The sequence below is a fragment of the Cryptomeria japonica genome, chromosome 4 (assembly GCF_030272615.1).
Source record: "Cryptomeria japonica chromosome 4, Sugi_1.0, whole genome shotgun sequence".
In the NCBI taxonomy this organism is placed as follows: domain Eukaryota; kingdom Viridiplantae; phylum Streptophyta; class Pinopsida; order Cupressales; family Cupressaceae; genus Cryptomeria; species Cryptomeria japonica.
The window spans coordinates 176,052,831-176,073,017 of NC_081408.1; the positions used below are offsets into that span (position 1 = coordinate 176,052,831).

At 35.8% G+C, this 20,187-nt stretch overlaps 1 protein-coding gene across 2 annotated transcripts in view; it reads right to left on the reverse strand.

Annotated features, from left to right (window-relative positions):
* LOC131032064 (probable tetraacyldisaccharide 4'-kinase, mitochondrial) overlaps positions 1 to 14,808 on the reverse strand; it is an 85,331-nt gene extending 70,523 nt beyond the window's left edge. For both annotated transcript variants that reach the window (XM_057962987.2, XM_057962986.2), the window contains exons 1-2: positions 14,389 to 14,808; positions 14,164 to 14,287 (exon numbers count right to left, since the gene is read on the reverse strand). In XM_057962987.2, the coding sequence (XP_057818970.2) occupies positions 14,164 to 14,287; positions 14,389 to 14,567 (303 nt within the window). In that variant the 5' untranslated portion in view covers positions 14,568 to 14,808. The remainder of the gene's footprint in view (positions 1 to 14,163; positions 14,288 to 14,388) is intronic.
* Between the last annotated feature and the right edge of the window lie 5,379 nt (positions 14,809 to 20,187).

Sequence of the window (20,187 nt, forward strand, 5' to 3'; positions counted from 1 at the left end):
TGCGAATTCCATCCAAGGTGGCGCTAGTCTATCAAAGGGTGGTGCGATACTTGAAGATCTATTTGAGCGAATTTGCCAAGGCATTAGAGATCACGTCCAAGACTTGAAGGGTGGCGAAGTTGATAAGAGGAACGTTCTTTTGAAGATCACATCAAGACCATCTTATTTCAAATTTTGCCTAGGCGATTTTATTCATTTTGCATTTTAGAGTTAAGCTCTCAAGTGAGGTATGGCAAGATCTCTTGTTTTAATTTCGAATTTTGATTGTCATTGCCTTAATTTTGAATTTTGGAATTTTGTTTTGCCTTAGCTCAGTCTTTTTTAGGAAATGATTAATAAAGGACTTATCATTAAGTTTCCTAAAAAATTGCTCTCTAATTTATGTTATGTATTGCAAAATCATGGTACTAATTTTGAAATGTTGTGTAGGCATCAAATGGAGATCTCTTCAAGGAAAATCAAGCCGGATCCAAGACGGTCTTCGCCGGGACGGTCTTAGCCAGGACATGGGCGACCTCTTTCAATCCAGCGTTCCAAGGCGAGGTACATCATCTTCCTGCACATCAAGGACGCAAGGAGTTAGAACAAGGGCTCGTTGAAGAAGCAAAATAGATCCAGATGAATTAATTAAAGCAAGTTTCTCAACAACATCAAGTTGAATATCTACCAAGTTCCAAGTGTCAAATGAGGTGGCGTCCTAGTCATCATTTCTCCAATCAGTGAAGTCCATCTCAGCATGTCCAGATTCAATGTACTTAACTCATGGAAGGTGGCACAAACTCCGATGTACCTACCCCGGCTATCCATTGGTCGATTTTTCTAAAAGGGACATGTGTCCAAGCAATACAATTTTATCATTGGTCAAACATTGAATGTTATGTAATGGTTGTAACAAACCCTAATTAGGGTTTTTCATTGTTGAATCTTGGCCATTGATCTTGAATTGATCTAAGCCATCAGATTGTATTGTGGGCACTATATAAGCCCAAACATTTCATTTGTAAAAGAGAATTAGAGTTAGAAAAATTAGCAATAATTAGAGAGAGATAGTTAGAAATAGTTGAAAGTAGTTAGTAGTTAGAGAGTAGAATAGGAGGACAAGGCAAGAAATTGTTGCCATTGATTGTAAACAAACTCCATTTTCATTGAAGTAATGGTGAAATATGTCGTTTTCTTGCAATTTGCATGGTTTCTTGTTGAGTCTTCAATCTTAGATGGTAGATGATTAAATGAATGGAGGGAATGTGATTGATTGATGGTGGAATTCGTACATCCATACTACTAGCAGTTTGTTGATTGCAAACTTGCCTTGTGTAGTCGACTGGAATCGTTCAGCTTAAGCTCAATTTCAATTTGTCGCCTCTTCATTGATATGCATCAACTTGGATGGTATCTATGCCTGCGGTGATGATTTGAACATCATAAAGCTTCCCTAGAAGATCGCACTAGCCTTGTGTAGATGTTCCATTGATGTCAAAACAAGACCTAGTTAGAGTTTCATCAAAAATCAAATCATTGCTCCTACATTCTTAGTATTAGGATTAGATCCTCTCTTCGCCCTTATCCTTTTTCATTTCTTCAAATCTAAGTTAGTAAGAGCCTGTGTCCAACAAAGCAGATCGGAAGTTCAATGTAAGTCCCCTTGTGATTCCAGCAAATCACATCATACCACTGGAGCTTGTCCACACGTAGAGACCCTACATCAAAGAACCTTGGAGTCTACCTAACTGATCCTTTATGCGAATCTTCAGCAGTTAGAGACTATTTTCTCAAGAGAGGATAAGATGCCTTTAGGTATTTTATTCTGTGTATGATTGTGTACAAAATACACGTCAACAAAAGGAAAGGTCATTTTGAGTGGAGAAGATAAAGGGTGAATATTCAAAGATCATTTCATGTGAAACAAAATCAAGGCGAATTTCATGAGTAGCGCTCTCAGAACAAAATTCCTTAGAGACCTCTCCTAAAGATAGTTCGTCATGTTGTCATCAATTAATGACTAAAGGCTTTAAAGTTGAGCTCATTTAATGAAACAAAATGAAGGAGAGTGAGTTTGAAGACAAGGACAACTTCATGGACATCAAAGATGGAGTAAACTTCAAGAGCTCCTCTCTATGAGCGAAAAACAACTTCAAAGTGCTGCTTCATGAAGTCGAAATCTCTCTAAATCCTCTTATCAAACCTGCAAATCACATAAAATCAAGGGGTATATCAAGTTAAGAAGAACTATCAAAGTTATATATTATGTAATTGATATCATGTTTGTTTTGTTTTGCAGATGAAAGAGGATGGTGATTGCAAAGCAAAAGGAGAAAGATTGTAAGATCTACATCATCATGCAAAGAGGAAAACTTCTCTCATAGCACCAAGGAGTCACAAAGAAGGAATTCCAAAGAAAAGAAGCAGTGGTAACATCAAGAGTTCGTTCTAAGGCACACAGATACTTCAAAACCAAGATCTATACTTTACACTTCCGTGGTTGAAGCCTTCAAAAGGATAGTTTCAGAAGAGTTAATCAAAGTTAGAAAATCATCATCATCATCGCTGAAGCTGAATAATGTTGAGTATCAAGAAATATTCCTTCATGATGATCTACCAAACCTACAAAATACAAGTTAAAGGTGGTATCCTAGTCATCATCCCAGTCACTATCTCTACCAGTCAGAGAAGGTCCACATCAACATGTCTAGATGCAACGTACCTGACTCATTCAAGATGGCACAAACTTCGAGGCACCTACCCTTATTATTTATTGGTCATGCTAAAGCATTGTAATTATTTCATTGGCCAGAATTGAGTTTGTTGTAAGAAATCCTAATTAGGGTTTTCATTGTAAAATCTCGGCCATTGATCTCAAATTGATCTAAGTCATTGAATTGTATTGAGAGCACTATAAAAGGCTCAAGCTCTTCATTTGTAAAGGTTAATAGTGCTAGAATAGAGAAAAGGTTAATAGATAATTTTAGTAGAATAGCAAGATTAGAATAAAAGTTAGACTAGATTAGGAGAAGGAAGAATTGTTGTTATGACTTGTAAATGAGATACTCTTTTCATTGAAGTTGTGGTGAAATTTGCTATTTCAACAAGCCTCATGGTTCTATTTCTCGATTGTTTTTCATGTTGATTAAATTGAATGAAGGAAATTGTTGAATGCATTTATGTAGAATCCGTTTTGTCCATACCACTAGCCTCTTACTAATTGTAAGCGTGCCTTGCGTGGTCAATTGGAGTGATATGAGCTTAAATTCAAATTGTTATGCGTCCATTGTTTATGCATTAATTTGAATGGTGAGCAATGTCTGATGGTAATGATTTGAACATCTTTGAAACATCCTTAGAAGATTGCACCGAGCTTGTGTCAAATTGTTCAGTTTGATGGCGAGACCTCGCTCGGTAGGATTCTAGTTAATCATTCAACTATCTTCTTACATTCTAGGTCTTAGAATAGACACTCTCGACCCTTTCCTTTTGCCATTTTTTTTTTAAACTCAAGCTAGTTTAGGACAAAAAAGCATCACAAGATTGCAACATCAGATGATCTAAGTTTGGCAATTCAGGCATTCGATAATTCAACGTAAGTCCCTTTGTGATACAACAATCACATCAACCAAATGAGTTTATCCACATGTCAAGACCTGACATACAAGAACCTTGGAATTGTCTCAAGTGATCCTTAAGCCAATCTTCAGCATTTGAGTAACTTTGTTCAAGAGAGGATAAGATACTTTTGGGTATTTTATTCTGTGTTCGCATGTGCATAAAAAACACATCAACAGGATCCTATATTCAATTCTGATGGAGACAAAACATTCATTTGACGTATGTTGGCAACTGCAGGACCAAAATTTTACCCAGTAAATAATATGGGCTATAATAATGATAAGAAATAGGTGTTGCAAATGATGTACACTCTTGATCAGAGTGCTCTGACTCCTACCCACTAGCACATTGCTTATGATAAGTACAATAAAACCTTTGTTCATTTACTTGCAGCAAAAATTAATACACTTTGAAGATATGTCCTTGGGCCAAATCAAATTGAAATCCAGAATGTGGATCATATGTACTAAACACGATTTGAGATATTGTGATGTCCCCTTCTAATCTGCACTACTATGTGAGTGTTCTGGAGTGTTCTGTCGGCAGTTAGGTGGGAAGTGAATACTCACTTAGCAATTAGGTAGCAATTGGTCAATCAGCATAGGAGTAGCACAGTTGGAACTGTAGTTACAGTCAGTTACTTGTTGTGACCTTTTCACACATCACCCCATTGAGGATGGGGACCCTCCCTTTTTCCTTCTTTCTAGGGTTTTTGTTAGGGGCTTGTGACCTTCATGCATCAGTATTGCCAAGTTTGTCGGTTTAGAATGGTCTAAGTTTTGAAAGTCATGAGTCAGTTTGTGCAAGCCATGGTTAGAACATAGTCTAGACACTGTCAAAGTGCCTAGAAAGACCGAAGGACGAAAATCGCAATTGATTTGAGTGGATTTGGACAACTTTCTATTTTTGGAAAGTTTTCTTTTTTGCTTTTCCCTATTTTTTAGGAAGTTTCGTTTTTGGCATTTTAAGCACAATCTCCAAAATGGCTATTTTTAGAAAGTTTTTCCTATTTTTTAGGGATGCTTGCTTTTTCTGTTTTTGGAAAGGGATCTAGGGTTTGCATTACTGACACTGAGATGCATTGAAAACAATCGTCAAATTCCTCCAAAATTCAAGTTTTGATCAAAAAAGCCAATTTCCTCGATTTTAGGGATCTTGAGGAACTCAATGGATGAAAGATGTATGAACTTCAAATTTCAAGCAAATCTAAGAAAAATTGCACAAATTATGAAGATTTTGAGTTTTGATCCCATGGTGCCTGAGTTTCTTGTAGTCCGCCCAAGAGAATAATCTGGTGCACAACCTTGGTGAAGTCTGCACGTGTATGAAGTTCCTGACTTCTATGAAGTCCACCCTTGATTGAGAATAAGGTGCATAAACTTAATGAAGTTCGCCCACCCTTGGTTCCCAACATTCACCAAGTCCGCCTAGGTGTGGGTAAGCTTGGTTATGAGATAAAGGAAGTCTGCCATCCATATGCTGGTGCATTAAGTCAACCAAGTCCGCCCAAAGGTTTAGGAAGATAGCAAACAAGTGGTGCACATTCTTCACCAAGTCTGCCCTATGGATGATAAAGAAGTTCCTAAGTATGGAGAAGTCTGCCCAACATCAGCCTACACTTGGTGCACAACCTTAATGAAGTCCGCCTTGAAGCACAACATGAAGTCAAAAGATCAACAAAGTCCGCCCTAACATGATGTATGGTGCCTAAACTCAATGAAGTCCACCCTACCTGAAGTGAAAAGAGAATGAAACTAATGAAGTCCGCCCAAGGGAGAAAACTTGCTAAGTTTGAAACAAAGGAATATTCCAAGGTGATGTCATCAAGATTTGATTCCCAAGTTCGAACTGTGACAGATTTGGAAAGTTTTAGAAAGAGAATATTGAAGATCAAGTTTGAACTACAACTGAAAATGGATTTAGAAACTTTCATCTTGAACTGAAAATTGAAAGATCAAACTTGCCAAAGAGATGACAGTTCACTAAGGTCCGATTTGGAAACTTTCTTTGAAAGATTAAAGACTGAATGTCTAAGTTCGATGAATGAAGAGTGAATTAGAAACAAATTTTGAAGATCCTTTGCGTTTCCAAATATGAAATTCGAACTCTTATACAAATACCTTATTCATTCTCTCATTTTACACATGAAGTTCAAAGTTCTAAGTATATTAAGAGCAAGTTTGAGAGTTCTTTTGCAGGTTGAAGGTTATTTTGAAGTGCTTTTTGCAGATTGAAGGTGTTTTTGAGGAAGTTTTAAGTATAAGCCTGAGTTTTCAACCTCTTGTTCACCAAGTTATACTCAGATTTTGAAAATTTATGACTGGTTGGAAGACAAAATCCATTCTGAATATAGTAGCTGAAAGTTGTGTTCTTGACAACTTCTTTTCTCATTCTTCGAAGGTGAAAGTTCATTTTGTGGGCAGAATATCAAGGTTTTAACATGGTTTTGTTCTGAAAACAAAGAGTAAATTTCACAAATTAATCTTCTTCTCCTTCTTATTTTCTGCCTTTCAAAACAAGTTGAAGTAATGTTGAATGGAGTTTCTTGGACTTAATGTTTTCAAAATCTGATCAGACCCTAAATTTCCTAAATACCATGATTGGTTTTCTTAAGATTCTCAGAATAATCAAGTTTTTTTGGCTAAGTGTTAAGAAGAAAGTGAAAACCACAAATTACTTAGCCAACAAACTCACAAACTATGCTTAAAATTATAGATTTTAATTTGAGTTGGTTTGATTGTTTTGCAGATTTTGGAACATCTCGCAGCCAGGATGAAGTTTCAGGTGGATAAAGATTCCCCTCCGGAATCTAAGATGAAGTCCAAGTAGAAGCTGGTCGAAGACACTAACTTGGGACATATAGACTTGAGGGAATTCAAGAAGTAAATGTATGGCCTCGACAACCTGATGCCTACAACAACCACCACAAAGATGATGAGAAATGGAATTGTACAAGCTGCTGGTTTCCTTCCAGCAATGCAGTGTACTGAGTTGGTGGTGGAATACTCTAAACACTACAATCCTATAAACCGAGAGATCGTAGCACCTGATGGGAGAGTCTTGGCAAACATTAGTGAGGTTGCTATCAGGGAAGCTTTCTGCATCCCTGAATATCATAACCCAGTTTACATGACCAAGGAGGAAGCAACATAGCTATATCAAGATAATGTTGAGGAATATGAGGCCAATATCAACCATTCGTGGTTGGATAAGCCAAGGAAGGGTGCTTCTAAGTTACCCAAGGATATTGTGAGAGCCTACTTCAAGGAGGATATTGGAGACCTGATAGTTTTGTTGAACAGAGTCATGGGTAGTCCACAAGGCACGCCATTTGAGCCTTGGATGTACTACTTCATCAATGAAATAATTACCGGAGTGAAGATGATTGATTGGGCAAAGATTATAAGTAATAATCTTGATGACCAGCTGAAGAACTTGGAAGAGAACAGGACATTTTATATGAGTTCTTATTTGGTATAATCTCTTGCTCGAACTTACAGATATAGAGGACTCACCTGTAGAGGAGAAGTGGGGAATAAGGAGAATCAGTTTGTTGTTCATGATTGCTACCCGCAGCTACACTTGGAGGAAAAACTTCACTTTAAGAGAGTCAACGATGCATTCATGATGCACATTACCAGGATGCTCAAAGGTGGTCTTCATCAGAGGCTCTCTCAGGAGTCTAAAGATTTGGTCAACAGATTTGGGTATTGGTACATCCAATACCCTAGATTTACTTATCTGAGAATTCAAGGATTCTCCGGACCTCCTTACAAGTTACCCATGTATCCCACCAATAGAGTAGTGTTGCTTGAAGTTATTAGGCAGCTTGAAAGCTTTATGATTGTTCAAAGAGGGAAGCAAAAGACAGGAGCGTCTTTTCCCCTCCATATTGGGAATGGATTGGAGACATGTTCATCAACACAAGCTGCCACTAGTGTCAAAAAGGAGCTTTCTTGGTACCCATTCTTTCAGTATAAGGCTAGAAGGTATTTTGACTCTTTTCACCGGATGAAAAGGGTTGATGGAGAGATGTTTGAGCATAAACCTGATCTTGCAGACTATTGGGCTAATGTAGATGATAGCTTTGAAATCAGAAGGAGATTGTGGTCCAGACTTCCCCTGAATTTGATATCAGAAGTATTTCGAGTAGCAGATCAACTTGAGGATGATCCTAAGTTTGAGCAGCCTCACTTTGATAAATTGAGAAATGAGCCCCTTGCCTTGGTTGACTGGTTAGATTTTGAGAGGTCTGATTTGAGCGACCTCATGAAACCAATGATTGAGTATTTGAAATGGTGGGCAATGGAGAAGACAAAGGGTCTTAGATCAAAAGGTGTCAAGCTCACATATAACCTCATGGGAACCAATGAATCGATGTCTTCAAACCATGGTGTTTCGTCAAGTGTTGGGTCTAGGAAAAGGAAAGAACCCACTGAAAATTCTATGAGGGGTAAAGGAAAGAAAATAGTTGGAGATGCAAGTAGAAGGTATAAATCAGATGAAGGTCATTCGACCTTAAGTGCTGCATCCGCTGCTCTAGTCAAGACTATAGTTAATGAACAGGAGATGAATACTAATATGGGAGATAATGAAGTAAGAGTTCTTTCTCCTTTAGTTGAAGAGATAATGGAAGAACCAACTCAAGAGCCAAATCCTGCCAAGGCTGTAGAAGTTGAAGAACCTGAGCCTTCGAGAGAATTCCTTGATGGCCATTGTCACTGCACCCAAGGAAACTGAAGATAAATTTGACGAGAGTGGCATGGAGTAATCAACCATTCCTGATTGGTTGAGAGAAAGAATAAAGACTAAGGCTCCTAAGGAAGCTCATTCAGAAGAGAACACGGCAGCATTCCTGGCTATGGTGAATAAACCAATTGAGATAAGACCGCCCAAGCCAGCTAAGAAGTTCTCTTTAATTCAAAGAGATAGTGCAAGATTCAGATCAGTACAGATAGTTGTACCCAAAGAAGGTAAAACTCAAGATAATATTGCTCCAGAAGATTATGAGATCACCACTATGAACCTTGGAAAGAGTACCAAACTCCAAGAAGTTCAGGAGTTTGATGTTACTTGCAATACATTGAAGGAAAGACTGGACAAAGAAGTAGAGAAAAGGAAAAGATTGGAAGGAGAGAATGAGCAGTGGAAGAAGCATGTGATACACTTGACGAAGCCACTCAATCAAGAAATACCAGTTGCTCCTCCTGCACCTCTTCCACAGGAATTCATGAGGGACTATGATGATATGAAGGCTACCTTTAGAGAAGCCAAGGAATGGACTTCTGAGGCCTTAGAACGTGCAGATGCACTTGTTGAAAATCTGGTATCAGCATATGAGTCTACCTCGTCTTTGTTGGTCAGAATTCAGGATTTGTCTGAGAATTGGGAAGAAGTCAAAGAAATTCAGAATATGGTTCTCCCACAGTTGAAGATCATCTGGGGACTTTCTCAGCGGGAGTTAGTGGATGGAGGAGTCATTCAAGTAGGAAATAGATATGACTTTAGCACTTGGTATTTTACTTTGATAACCAGGGTTGAAACCTTGAAGAAATCTGAAGCCAAGTGTTTGGAAGTCGGAAAAATTGTTAAGGATATTTAAAATAAGGTATTTCATGTGGCAGCTGAAATCTGGCAGCGAGAGGTGGCAGCGAGAGGTGGTGCGAGAAAAACATCTACGCGTCAAAAATTAAAGAGCTAGAATCCAATCAAACTTTTTTAAGGTTTCAGGAACGATTCTCAAAGGAGATTTCTCTAGAATTTCGAGTTTTCTCCTCCTTGATGAGAATTTCCTTGCACAAGCAGTTGACTGGGAATGCACACTCGCCACCTGTACTAATGATGTGGACATGGTCGACTTCCAAATTAGCAACTTGCCAAGTGTCACCATGGAGGAGGTGTGACTTCTTGTGTCCAAATACATCGAATCTACAGAAAAGGAAACTGGACACTCACCTCAATGAGAATAGCAGTTATGCCACTTGTCTCCTTCCTATTCATTTTAACTATTAGAGTTTGGAGAAACCCTAATTAGGGTTTTGAACTTTTAATATGAGCCCTTGATCATTGTTCGATCTCGACCGTTCATAATTTCTAGACTACTATATAAGGTTGCCTCCTCTCATTTGGAGAGCGTGAGGTTTTTGAAATATTGTTGCTTGAAGGTTATTTTCAGATAATATATTACATGTGTGCTTTCTCTTAAAGCTTTGTAATCCCTATTGTTTGAGTGATTAAGCAAGGTTTTCAATTTCTTCAACATGTTACTTAGAATTTTTTTACGTTGTTAGATGAATGAAAGATCCGATAAGTATTGGTTTATGGTGTATCTCCACACATACTTTTGGTGAATGGATGATTTTCATTCACTGTGCAAAGTTAGTCTAAGCTTTCATTTTGTGTATGCTTAAACTTCCGATCATAAGCACATCCCTTGAAGATTGCATCCACTTTGTGTAAGTTGTCTTAAGTGAGGCAGAACAAAGTGTGGTTTATTGAGTTCACCAAATCAATACCGTCTCTAGAATTCGTAGGATTAGAGTAGATTTCTCAACCCTTATCCCTTTTTGTCTCTTTTTTTTTTTGAAAGTCTTAAACCCCGAAAATTCCATAAAGAAAGAAAGAGAGAGAGCCTTAATTGACAAATCCATCTAAGTGCCAAAGTTGTTGACAACTCATTCAAGCGTAAGTCCCTTTGTGTATTACCAGTAAATCACAAAGCCCATTGAGCTTATCCACACATCAAGACCTGACAAAAGAAACCTTGGAATCGCCATATGATCATCTAGCAATCTTATCATAAGGGGTGATTTTTCAAGAGAGGATAAATTATCTTTGGGTACCTTATTCTAATGTTTGGTAGATGATAAAACAGACACCAACATTACTTAGGCCTGGAATAAGGAGTGTATGTGGTCAATTACATAGGACTGTAGTGTACTGAAATTAAGGTGGACATGCAGCCAGTTAACTGTTTGGAACTCCCTTAATTTAAGGATCAATTTGTCAGTTAACTGCTCAGTTTAAGGAGCTAGATTTGTCAGTTAACTTGCCCAGTTACTGCCAACATTTGAGGGATATCATGGCTTTGATTGAAGTGTGCTGGGAAAGAAGGGCTTGAGTTATATAATGTGCTGGGCAGAGGAGAAAGGATACACTTGAAACTTGATAAAATGAAAATTATTTACTTTTAGAATGTTGTGCTTCAGTAACTGTAGCTTGGAGACGAAACCATTCAGGGGCAGAGATCAGGCTTCTTGAGGATGAAAACCCTTCAGGAGCAGGTCAGCATTTAGACTGACATCTGGAATATTTGTAGTGTCTAGATCTGCATGTGAGCATGTTTGATAAGTTGTATTAGTTTGATGAATTGCTTATGTACTGTTTTAAAGAAATATACAAAAAAAATATTATTGTAATATCTATGGGTTTGTTAATTTCATTTTGTATATTTTTAGTTTGGGTGTTACAGTGGTACCAGAGTTGTAATCCTGCCACCCTATGAATCATTGACAGAATTTTGAGAATTATGACAAAAGGAAAAAGAGTAGATCATTTTCAAGATAAAATACTTAAAATTTAGAGGAGACAGGATAGGATGATTAAGCTACTAAAAAGAAAGTTGCAATTTCAGAGTAGAATGCAAAATCCAAATCCGGCTAAACGTCATAGAGAGAGAAAAGCTCAACTGCAAACAACTGACCAGCAATTAGTCCCCTGCCAAAGCCTACCAAACCCACGTTCCTACAAAAAGATAAAGAAATTAAACCTATGACAACCACGCAAATGAGGTAGACACAATCTTTGAGCAGTATCAAAGTAAAGCACAAGATTTCAAAACTATGGTCTATTTTGTTATATAATTGGAGATACTTCGCAAGAAGTCTCACAACTAGAAATGACAAAATGGTAGCCAAAAAGATAACAAAAAAAAAGGTTAACACAGAAGGTAAACAAATTGAATGCTCCTACTTTTGATGGCCGTAGAAATGAATTCTCACACCAAGAAAGGGTTTTTCTCAATGTAAAGTTTCAGTATTTGAAAGAGATATTATCGTGGTTTCTAGCAGTGTCCAAGAAAAATCTATCAAAATTTCAAACCTTGAAAAGATGATGCCATTACCATGTGAGTGTTTGGGTCTGAAGCTGATGAATTAGAACAGCAGTAGGCTATAAAAGAGTGTATTGTTGAGCATGAGCCTGAATAGCTCATGGAGGACTTCTAGGGAGTCACTATCTCATGCATTAAAATATCATAAAAATGCTAGCCTCACCTTTTATCGCAGTTAAGGAAGGATCTGAAGTTTTGTGTCTTAACTATCAGCTACAATTGGACCTAGCTTGCAACATTTGATTGCTATGGTGATCATTTGTAGAAAATAGTATAGTTGAAAAACTCGAACTCCGCAATAACTCGGCAAGCCCAAAAAAATTGAAAAAACAGGACTCAACAAAAACATGGGGAAAAACTCAGCAATAACTCGGCAAATTTATTGAACATTTGAAAATACATTATTTTTTTAAATATTCTTCAAAAACACACATATATACTGAATTTGTAAAACATATATCCAGGAAAGTCAGCAACTTTTTATGTTAAATGTGCATATATTTATTGAAATTTTAGAGAATGCAAGAAAGATATTACTTTTGAAGGCTGCATTTTGTCAATTATTTGGTAACATAATATCTCATTGAATATATATCGTGGAATGTTTGGAACAAACTACAGAATATAAAAATTTATTGAACAAATAAAACTGCCTTTAAATTTATTGTCATGCGGCATACTCATTAATTTCTTTGTCTATGATACAGAAGAGTTCAAGAGATTCAGAGAAGGCTGCCTTTTGATTAATTTTCATACTAAACTTCAATGTTCAAACAATTGCAAACTCTATTGTATATTTAATACAGTGGGATTGAAAGAAACCCACATACCATTCAAAAGTCACTATGCAATTATCATAGACAACAAACTATAGGCATAAATGTAAGTCACAAACAATGAAGCGATGAAGACCTGAATGCTGAGACCAATTTGCCTCTATCATGACCTAACTCGAGCTCAATCGTGCGCCGTGTATGCCCAAAATCATGCCTTTTGTACTTGCATCTCAAAAAGAATGAAAAACCCTGAAAAAATGCTTTTTGAATGAATACCCTAACGCAGACAAGATTAGGGACAAGTTTTCAGAATGCAAGGCACATTTTTGTGAGTTTTACCTGTAAAATCACCACACATTTTAATAAAACCCATTGCCAAGTTTTATGGCGATTTACTCACAGGTGAAAATGACCCACGAGTACTTGCAGGGTTTTTCAACCTTGGAAAATAGAATAGAAATCCCTTCTCTCAAATCCAAGATAATTGCTCTTTTTATAATGGTTTGGGATGCTGTTCTACTGGAGGAATCTACATACAGAAGATATATTTGGGAAAGACAAGAGTTACTAGGACATCCAGCACATCATTGTTAGTGGACAAGAAATTATGAGAAGGGAGGATTTGTAGTCCCTTTTAATCCAGAGCACTGTGTTAGTGTTCTGGAGTTAGGACTATGTGTTCTGCCAATAGTTAGGTAGAAAGTGAATGTTTTGTCTGCAGTTGTTTAGTAATTGGTCTGTCAACATAGGAGTAGCATAGTTGAAACTATAGTCACTTTCAATTAGTTAGAACTGGAAAAAGGAGAGTGTGTGGCCAATTAGTTAGGACTGTAATAGACTGGAATTAAGGTGGACGTGTTGCCAATTAACTGTATGGAACTGCCTTAATTTGAGGGATTCATTAGTCAGTTTGGTTTGAGTAGTTGCATTTGCCGTATCTCATGCCTTTGATTGAGGTATACTAGAAAAGGATAGCTTGAGTTATGTAATGCAATGGGCAGAGGAGAAGGGAACATTTGAATTTTGTTAAAACAAAAATCATTGTTTTTTCTGGGTTGAACATTGCGTTTCAACAACTGTTGCTTGGAGAAAAAACCTTTCAGTTGCAGAGACTAGACTTCTTGAGGACAGAAGCCCTTAAGTAGCTGATCAGTATTTTCTGTAGTATTTCTGGGCTTCTTATTTGTTTCTAGATGAAGTCTTCACAGATTTGTACATTGAAGAATTCGCGCATAAATGACTTGGACAGACCTATTTGTTACTTCTTTCAATAAAGCTAGGCTAAAGATTCGCCTTTTCACGCTCATATAAACCTTAGATATCTGATAAATAAAATATGCGAGTAAATGATCAATATATAAAAGAAACCATTTATTAACTGGTAACCTTTTGTTTTCTCTATGTGTGCAAGAAGACAATTCTTCGTAGGATTTTAAATTTGAGTAAAGCAAAATTTAACGAATGCTTTCCATTTTACAAAAAAATTCAGTATATACGTTTATGATACCTTCTCAAAAGCAATCTACAATTTTATTGAAAATCAGAGTACCAAGTGATTCTAACTTGCCCTGAATCCTATACGATTTTGCGTTAGTCCGTGAAGAAGCTCCTTTACTCTGACTATATGTTATAAAAGGGCAGTTCGCGCAGATTTTTGCAATACCACCTAAGTCTTACCCTTATGAGAATTAGAGGAGAAATCCCAGCTTCTACAAAGAGCAAAGCAAGGAACTCAGTCATGGGTGTCTTTCCATTCCCTCCCCATGTCAAATTCCCAACACTTATCACAGGCACAGCCAACCTGCCAATTTGATATGGTACCACTAACAATTTTACATTCAAAATAGTGGAGGGAAAAGCGATACAGAACAAGAAGAGCAGAGGGGCAATGGATGAATATACCTTGTGGGCTTGAATATACCCCATGTGTATAGCTTCTCCCGGAACTTAACAGCAAATGCATAGAGGTGAGATGCTGCAGATAGAAAAGGGCATAAACAACGGTGTACTGGAGATAATGCACTAACATGGTCATCTGCAGTGTAAGCAATCCGAACAACAATCCTTTTCAAGCCTTCCATTGCTGCCTTTATCTCGAAGTAAATATAGTTAATGATACAAAAGGAACGCCGGTTTCCTACCACTTTGAACTCATTGATATCCAAAGAAATATAGACCAGACCCCGACAAAGAAAAACAATTTGTTGACGCGAAGAACAGTGATTAAAGCCATTGATGCCACATTCTTGCTACATTTGTATTACAGAGCTGCTTCAATTGATAAACATTGATGACAGTATTGAAATCTAGAACTTGAGCCAAGTTATATTTCTTATTGTAATGGTGAAAATTGCTTACCCCACCTTTTTTCTTATGTATTGATTCATTTATTCATTGATAATTAGTTTATTTATTAGTTTGTTTTTTTAAATTAGATTTTTTTATATTCGATTTATTATTTTAGATATGTTATCTAGATTATTTACTCATCATTTTAGATTAGATCTAAAGATATGATATAATCTAAGTTACTTTTGTTATTTAAAATTGAATTTATTTATTTTTGAATTCATTATATATTACTAAAGAAAGAGAGTATGTTGCAATGAGTTCCATGTGTTCACATTGGGTAGTGAGAGTTGTGGACAAACCCGAACAAATAGCAAGATATATACAATAAAATTATCAGTCTAACACAAAAGGTCAAAACATTATCAAAAGTTACACGTTCTAGTTTTCACTATATATATCTATATCATAGATTCTTATTAGAGGGACGATTCTCGAGAAATGGTCTTTGGATCTCATCTCTCCAAACCACCATCTTCTTCAAGTTCAAACCTCCTTGCTTTTGATCTCATATCATCTAGAAGCTTGTCTTAGGTGAAGTTCTTGTTGTATCTTTTTTTAAATTCCAAATAGGCTTTAACAAATTTATCATCTTCCTCTTCTACATACAACCAAAATCTTGTTGTTTTGATTTTAGATTTCATTAACTCCCAAAACTTATCATTGGAGATCTCCAATGTTGAGGTACCCTACATAGCAACATTATAAAATTTGAGTTTCTTAGAGGACTCGTAAGTTTTCTCATCCCTTATAAATCGTCATTATTTCTAGCTTTCCACAAAAACCAAAGAATCTTTGTGGTTAAGATAAGCCAAAATAAATTATTTATCTTATCTAACCCTTTTACATAACAAAAAAGGATCCTATGCCATAAAAACTTGCTTCTTTTATTCCACCCATCGAGGTGAACCAAAAACAAAAGCCAAATATTGTTAACAAAGAAAATGTAGTAAATAGTCCAAAGAACCCTACAAATAGAATGGATATTAGAATTAATGTTAGAAATAAAATATTTCAAATTAATAAGCAATCTCTTTGAAAGCAACAACCATTTAAAACATGTGTTTTGGCTCTATGACAAAAGACCAATAGAGCTCAAAAACTTTTGCCCACTATACTTAGTTATAATTCATATGCTAGGGAGCTATCCAATTTCCTAGGGCTAATCTTACAAAGAGTGGAACCATCACTTCAATTCAAATTATCATAGCTTTTAGTGTTAAAACTAAGCTAAAGTGGAAACTACAAATTGTTGGCATGATTGGCATAACTAATACAGATGAAGGACGATGACTGAACCGGTAAAGGACTGTTTGTGATGACATTGTGATGAAGAGATTGAGACTACATGATTGGATGACTTTGATCCGTTATTTGTGTTGTCATTGATGGAAATTGATGTTTACTATGTTGTATTTTATTATCTTCGTCTTTTTGGTATACCAGAAATGCCTTACCAGTATTGAGGACAATGAATTGAGAATTAGGGCCTTAACTGGTAAACGAAGAGATGTTTTGATTGATTCCAGAGATTGGTGATGATTGAGGTGTTGCGGTTTGGAATGTGAGTTTGTATCATTGTAATATATATCTGACCGGAACCGCATCATGTTTTGGTTACTAGAAATCATGTTTATGATTTATGTTATATTTTTGCTAGGGTTTAAGAAGGGTTTAAGGACCGGTAATGATTTTTGGTTTGGCGGTGATCTACATCAAGTTCAAATGTTGGTGATGACGTGGCACAACCCGCATGAACTATTTGAATTATCTTTTGGTGTGATCAAGATGGAATTTCTTTGGAATGTGCAAAGTGCTTAGTGGAATGAACTAAGGGTTTGACTTTGTATCAGATCAAGTTGTTGTGATGACTTACGATCACTCAACGGTTAATATTGATTTGTAATTGATTGTAATGATCCATTTAATGATCTGTAATGAGTTGTAAAGATCTGTAATGATCTATGATGTAAGTCTTAAGGTTTTGTAACTGACTAAGTTGGAAAGGTTATTTAGGTTGGCACAGTTGATGTTTGTTGTGACGGTGGTTTTGAGAAGTGTGTGAAGTTGAACCAGAGTGTGACAGATCTGCCAGAGTGTTACAGATTTGGATCAGAAATTGGATCTGATCAAGCAAGCAATTAAGTGCTATACCCAGATCATTCACTATTCTTCCCTAGCAATTGTAGTAGCTAAATCCCTTAACCAGGTAGGTCCTAACAGGCCTTACACAGTAAATCCCTTAACCGGGTAGCTCAGCATCTGAGTGTTAAATCCTCTTGCGAGGTTGATCCTAACAGGTCATAGCTCCTAACAAGGCTCATTATCCAAATCCCTTAATCAGGTGACTCCTAACAGAGCATCATTTTAAGCTTCTAACCGTGCTTGGCTCCTAACAGGGTGCATTCTGAAAGTGCAAAATATTTGTGGGTACCAATTCCCACTATGGTTTTTCCCTATTTGGGTTTCCACGTGAAAAACATGGTGTTCATATGGTGAATGTTCTTGTGTGTTGTTATATTTATTTTTACTTAAATGCATGGTAAATGAACACTTAATGTGCAGACATGATAAATCAATTTAACAGTTGGTTATCAGTAATTATTGGTACTCGAAAAGAGTTTAATATTGGTTTTTGATTAATTTGGTGAAGTTTTATAAGGTTGAGTTTTAAGTTTGAAATTGTTGTTAATACTGATTCACTCCCCCCCCCCTCTCAGTATTAACTGAATCCTCTAAGATTAACACAAATTGTAACTTACTTTCCTTAGCAAGGAGTATGTTATCCTTTGGGTATTAGGTAGGTTGGGTCTTATTTTTTTTAATTCAATATTTTATATTATACTTTTATGACTAATTTTCTCACTAATGTGAGATAACTATGTGCATGATTATACTAATTTGTGAGCTATGTTGTTTTATTTAAAGATATTCACTCACTAATTAGAAGATGGTCTAAGAGTTAGCAAGGACCATGCTAGGATAATTGAAATAACATTTATGAAATCATTATAGAAACATTATCAAAAAAATTATCTAAGCACTACACAATGTTTTATCGTATTCATCTATGTGGACATGGAACATGGTATCCTAGTTTTGAAATTGTAATATAGGCATAGATGTCAACCTTTAATTTAGTGTATCAAAAGGTTATTGTGTTACCTTGTCCAATAAAATAGCTCATCTAGTGCAAGAGATCATCCAATGGTATTGATATGTGTGTATATTTCATGTTGAACTTATTATAATAACTTGAACACCCAAGAAAGTATGGCCTTCACACAATATTTTTAGGATTTCCAATAAAATGAGTAAATTATAACTTCAACTACATTATATAGCATGCCATACTTGCATATTATGTGCCCCAACAAATTGCCAAAAAGTGCCATGAATGTACATTTATTTAAATTGAATGTAATACTCAACTAGCTATATCTTTCAAACATCATCAAAAGCAAGTCAATATGATCATTACGATTATATAGATGGTATACACATCTAGATATAACAATAAAAACTCATGGATGAAGTACTTGATTATATTGGTAATGATCCTACAAAATATTAATGGTGTATTAGTTAACCTAAATGGCATCACATTGTAAGCAAAATTACTCCACTTAATGATATATGTCATTTTTACTTTTTCTTCTTTGATCTACGTAGAATGCTTGTTAGAATCACTCAAGGACTTAAGCTCCCATTATAACTTGCAACCAAAACTTCCTTTAACAAGAGAGAAAAAAGCAAGAGCATAGATTTTTAATAATGGATGCAAAGTGATTATATTGATACAATTGAATTACATAATGTACATGTATCTTAATCCTAGATGACATGAGACAACTAAAGATAAGAAAATGTGACATCTAAGGACTTCTAGAAAAATTCTTAGGAACTAAGTAAACCTAACATATTTTAAACGTGTATTAATAGGACATAACTAGTAACCAGTTAGATAATGTGTCTTGTTTACACTATAAAGGGGAAACCAATTAAGTAGTTCTATTCACACTAAAACCCCCCTTTAGTGCAACTTAGGGAAAGTAAACAAATTCAAATTATGCAAGATGCATGGTCCCAACTACTATGACATGTTAGGTATCCATTTATAAAAATCTCTCACAAATGGAGTCAAAAAGAAAAAAACACATGGAAAAAAATACCTCTGAAAAAAGAGAGAATGCAAGAAAACGATGATGCAAAAACGATGAAAGAAGTGTTGAATGGAGAACTCAACATAAATCCTCAAGGACTACATCCATCACAAATATAAAAAATATATCCCCCCTTAAAAGAGAAGGAATGCGATTATATATCCCCCCCATATAATCGAGTATCTCTAATGTTCAATGAAGTATTTTTGAACATGTGAATGGGGAAAAATGTTTGTGATCTTATGGAGTCAAGATCTAGATTTTATCCAATATTCTCAATAGAGTACCTGCAAAGCACACAACATGCAACACTAAAACAAACAAACATGCAAATGAACAGGAATTTCAACTCTATTGCACTCCTATCAATCAATACTTCATGCTCAAATGTTAGATGCTCTCAATAAAAGCATTTGCACAAAGAGCTATGATTGAACGAAGATTCAAAGAATGATTTTAAGCTATGCAAGACGAATGTAAGATGCAAAGATGTCAAAATGATTTAGAAAATTAAAAATGTGAGAAAGGGAGATGCAAAATGCAAGATGTTGATTAACTTACCAGGCTTAGAAATGAGGAGGGGCAAGGTATTTATAGATGTTCTCAAGGTGGAATCCAAGTTGTAGGATAAATGTGAGATAAAAGATTGGATTAGAAATGTTGATCCCACATGAATAGGTGAATGCAATAGATAGAGGTGAAATATGATAAATAAGGGATGAAATAGATATGAAAGAGATTTAAGAAATGGATGAAAAATGGATTTAATAAATAATAATGTTATTAAATGGATGAATAATAGAATATATATTGATTTTATAGAATAATGATGAAATATAATAATATTATGAATATTATAAAATAATGGATGATATGTATATTAGAATGGATCCACCTTGATGATGATTAGAAAATTAAGATTTTCATAAGAGGACACTTTTTAATGGAAATTTGTATGCGTCTATAGAACAAAAAAGAGAATTCAATGCCTATAAACAATGTGTCTCCCCTTTGGAAGAAACAAGTTTAATAGTTTATGTGAAAAAAAACTCCAACTCCAAAAACAAAGACTATGGAAGAAGCCTCTTGATGGGTGTCTCTAAGAACTAATCATGTGTATCCATGCTAGAGAATGTTGCAACAAAATTAGGTGTTATTCCAATCACTCAAGATGACATATCAAGGCTAT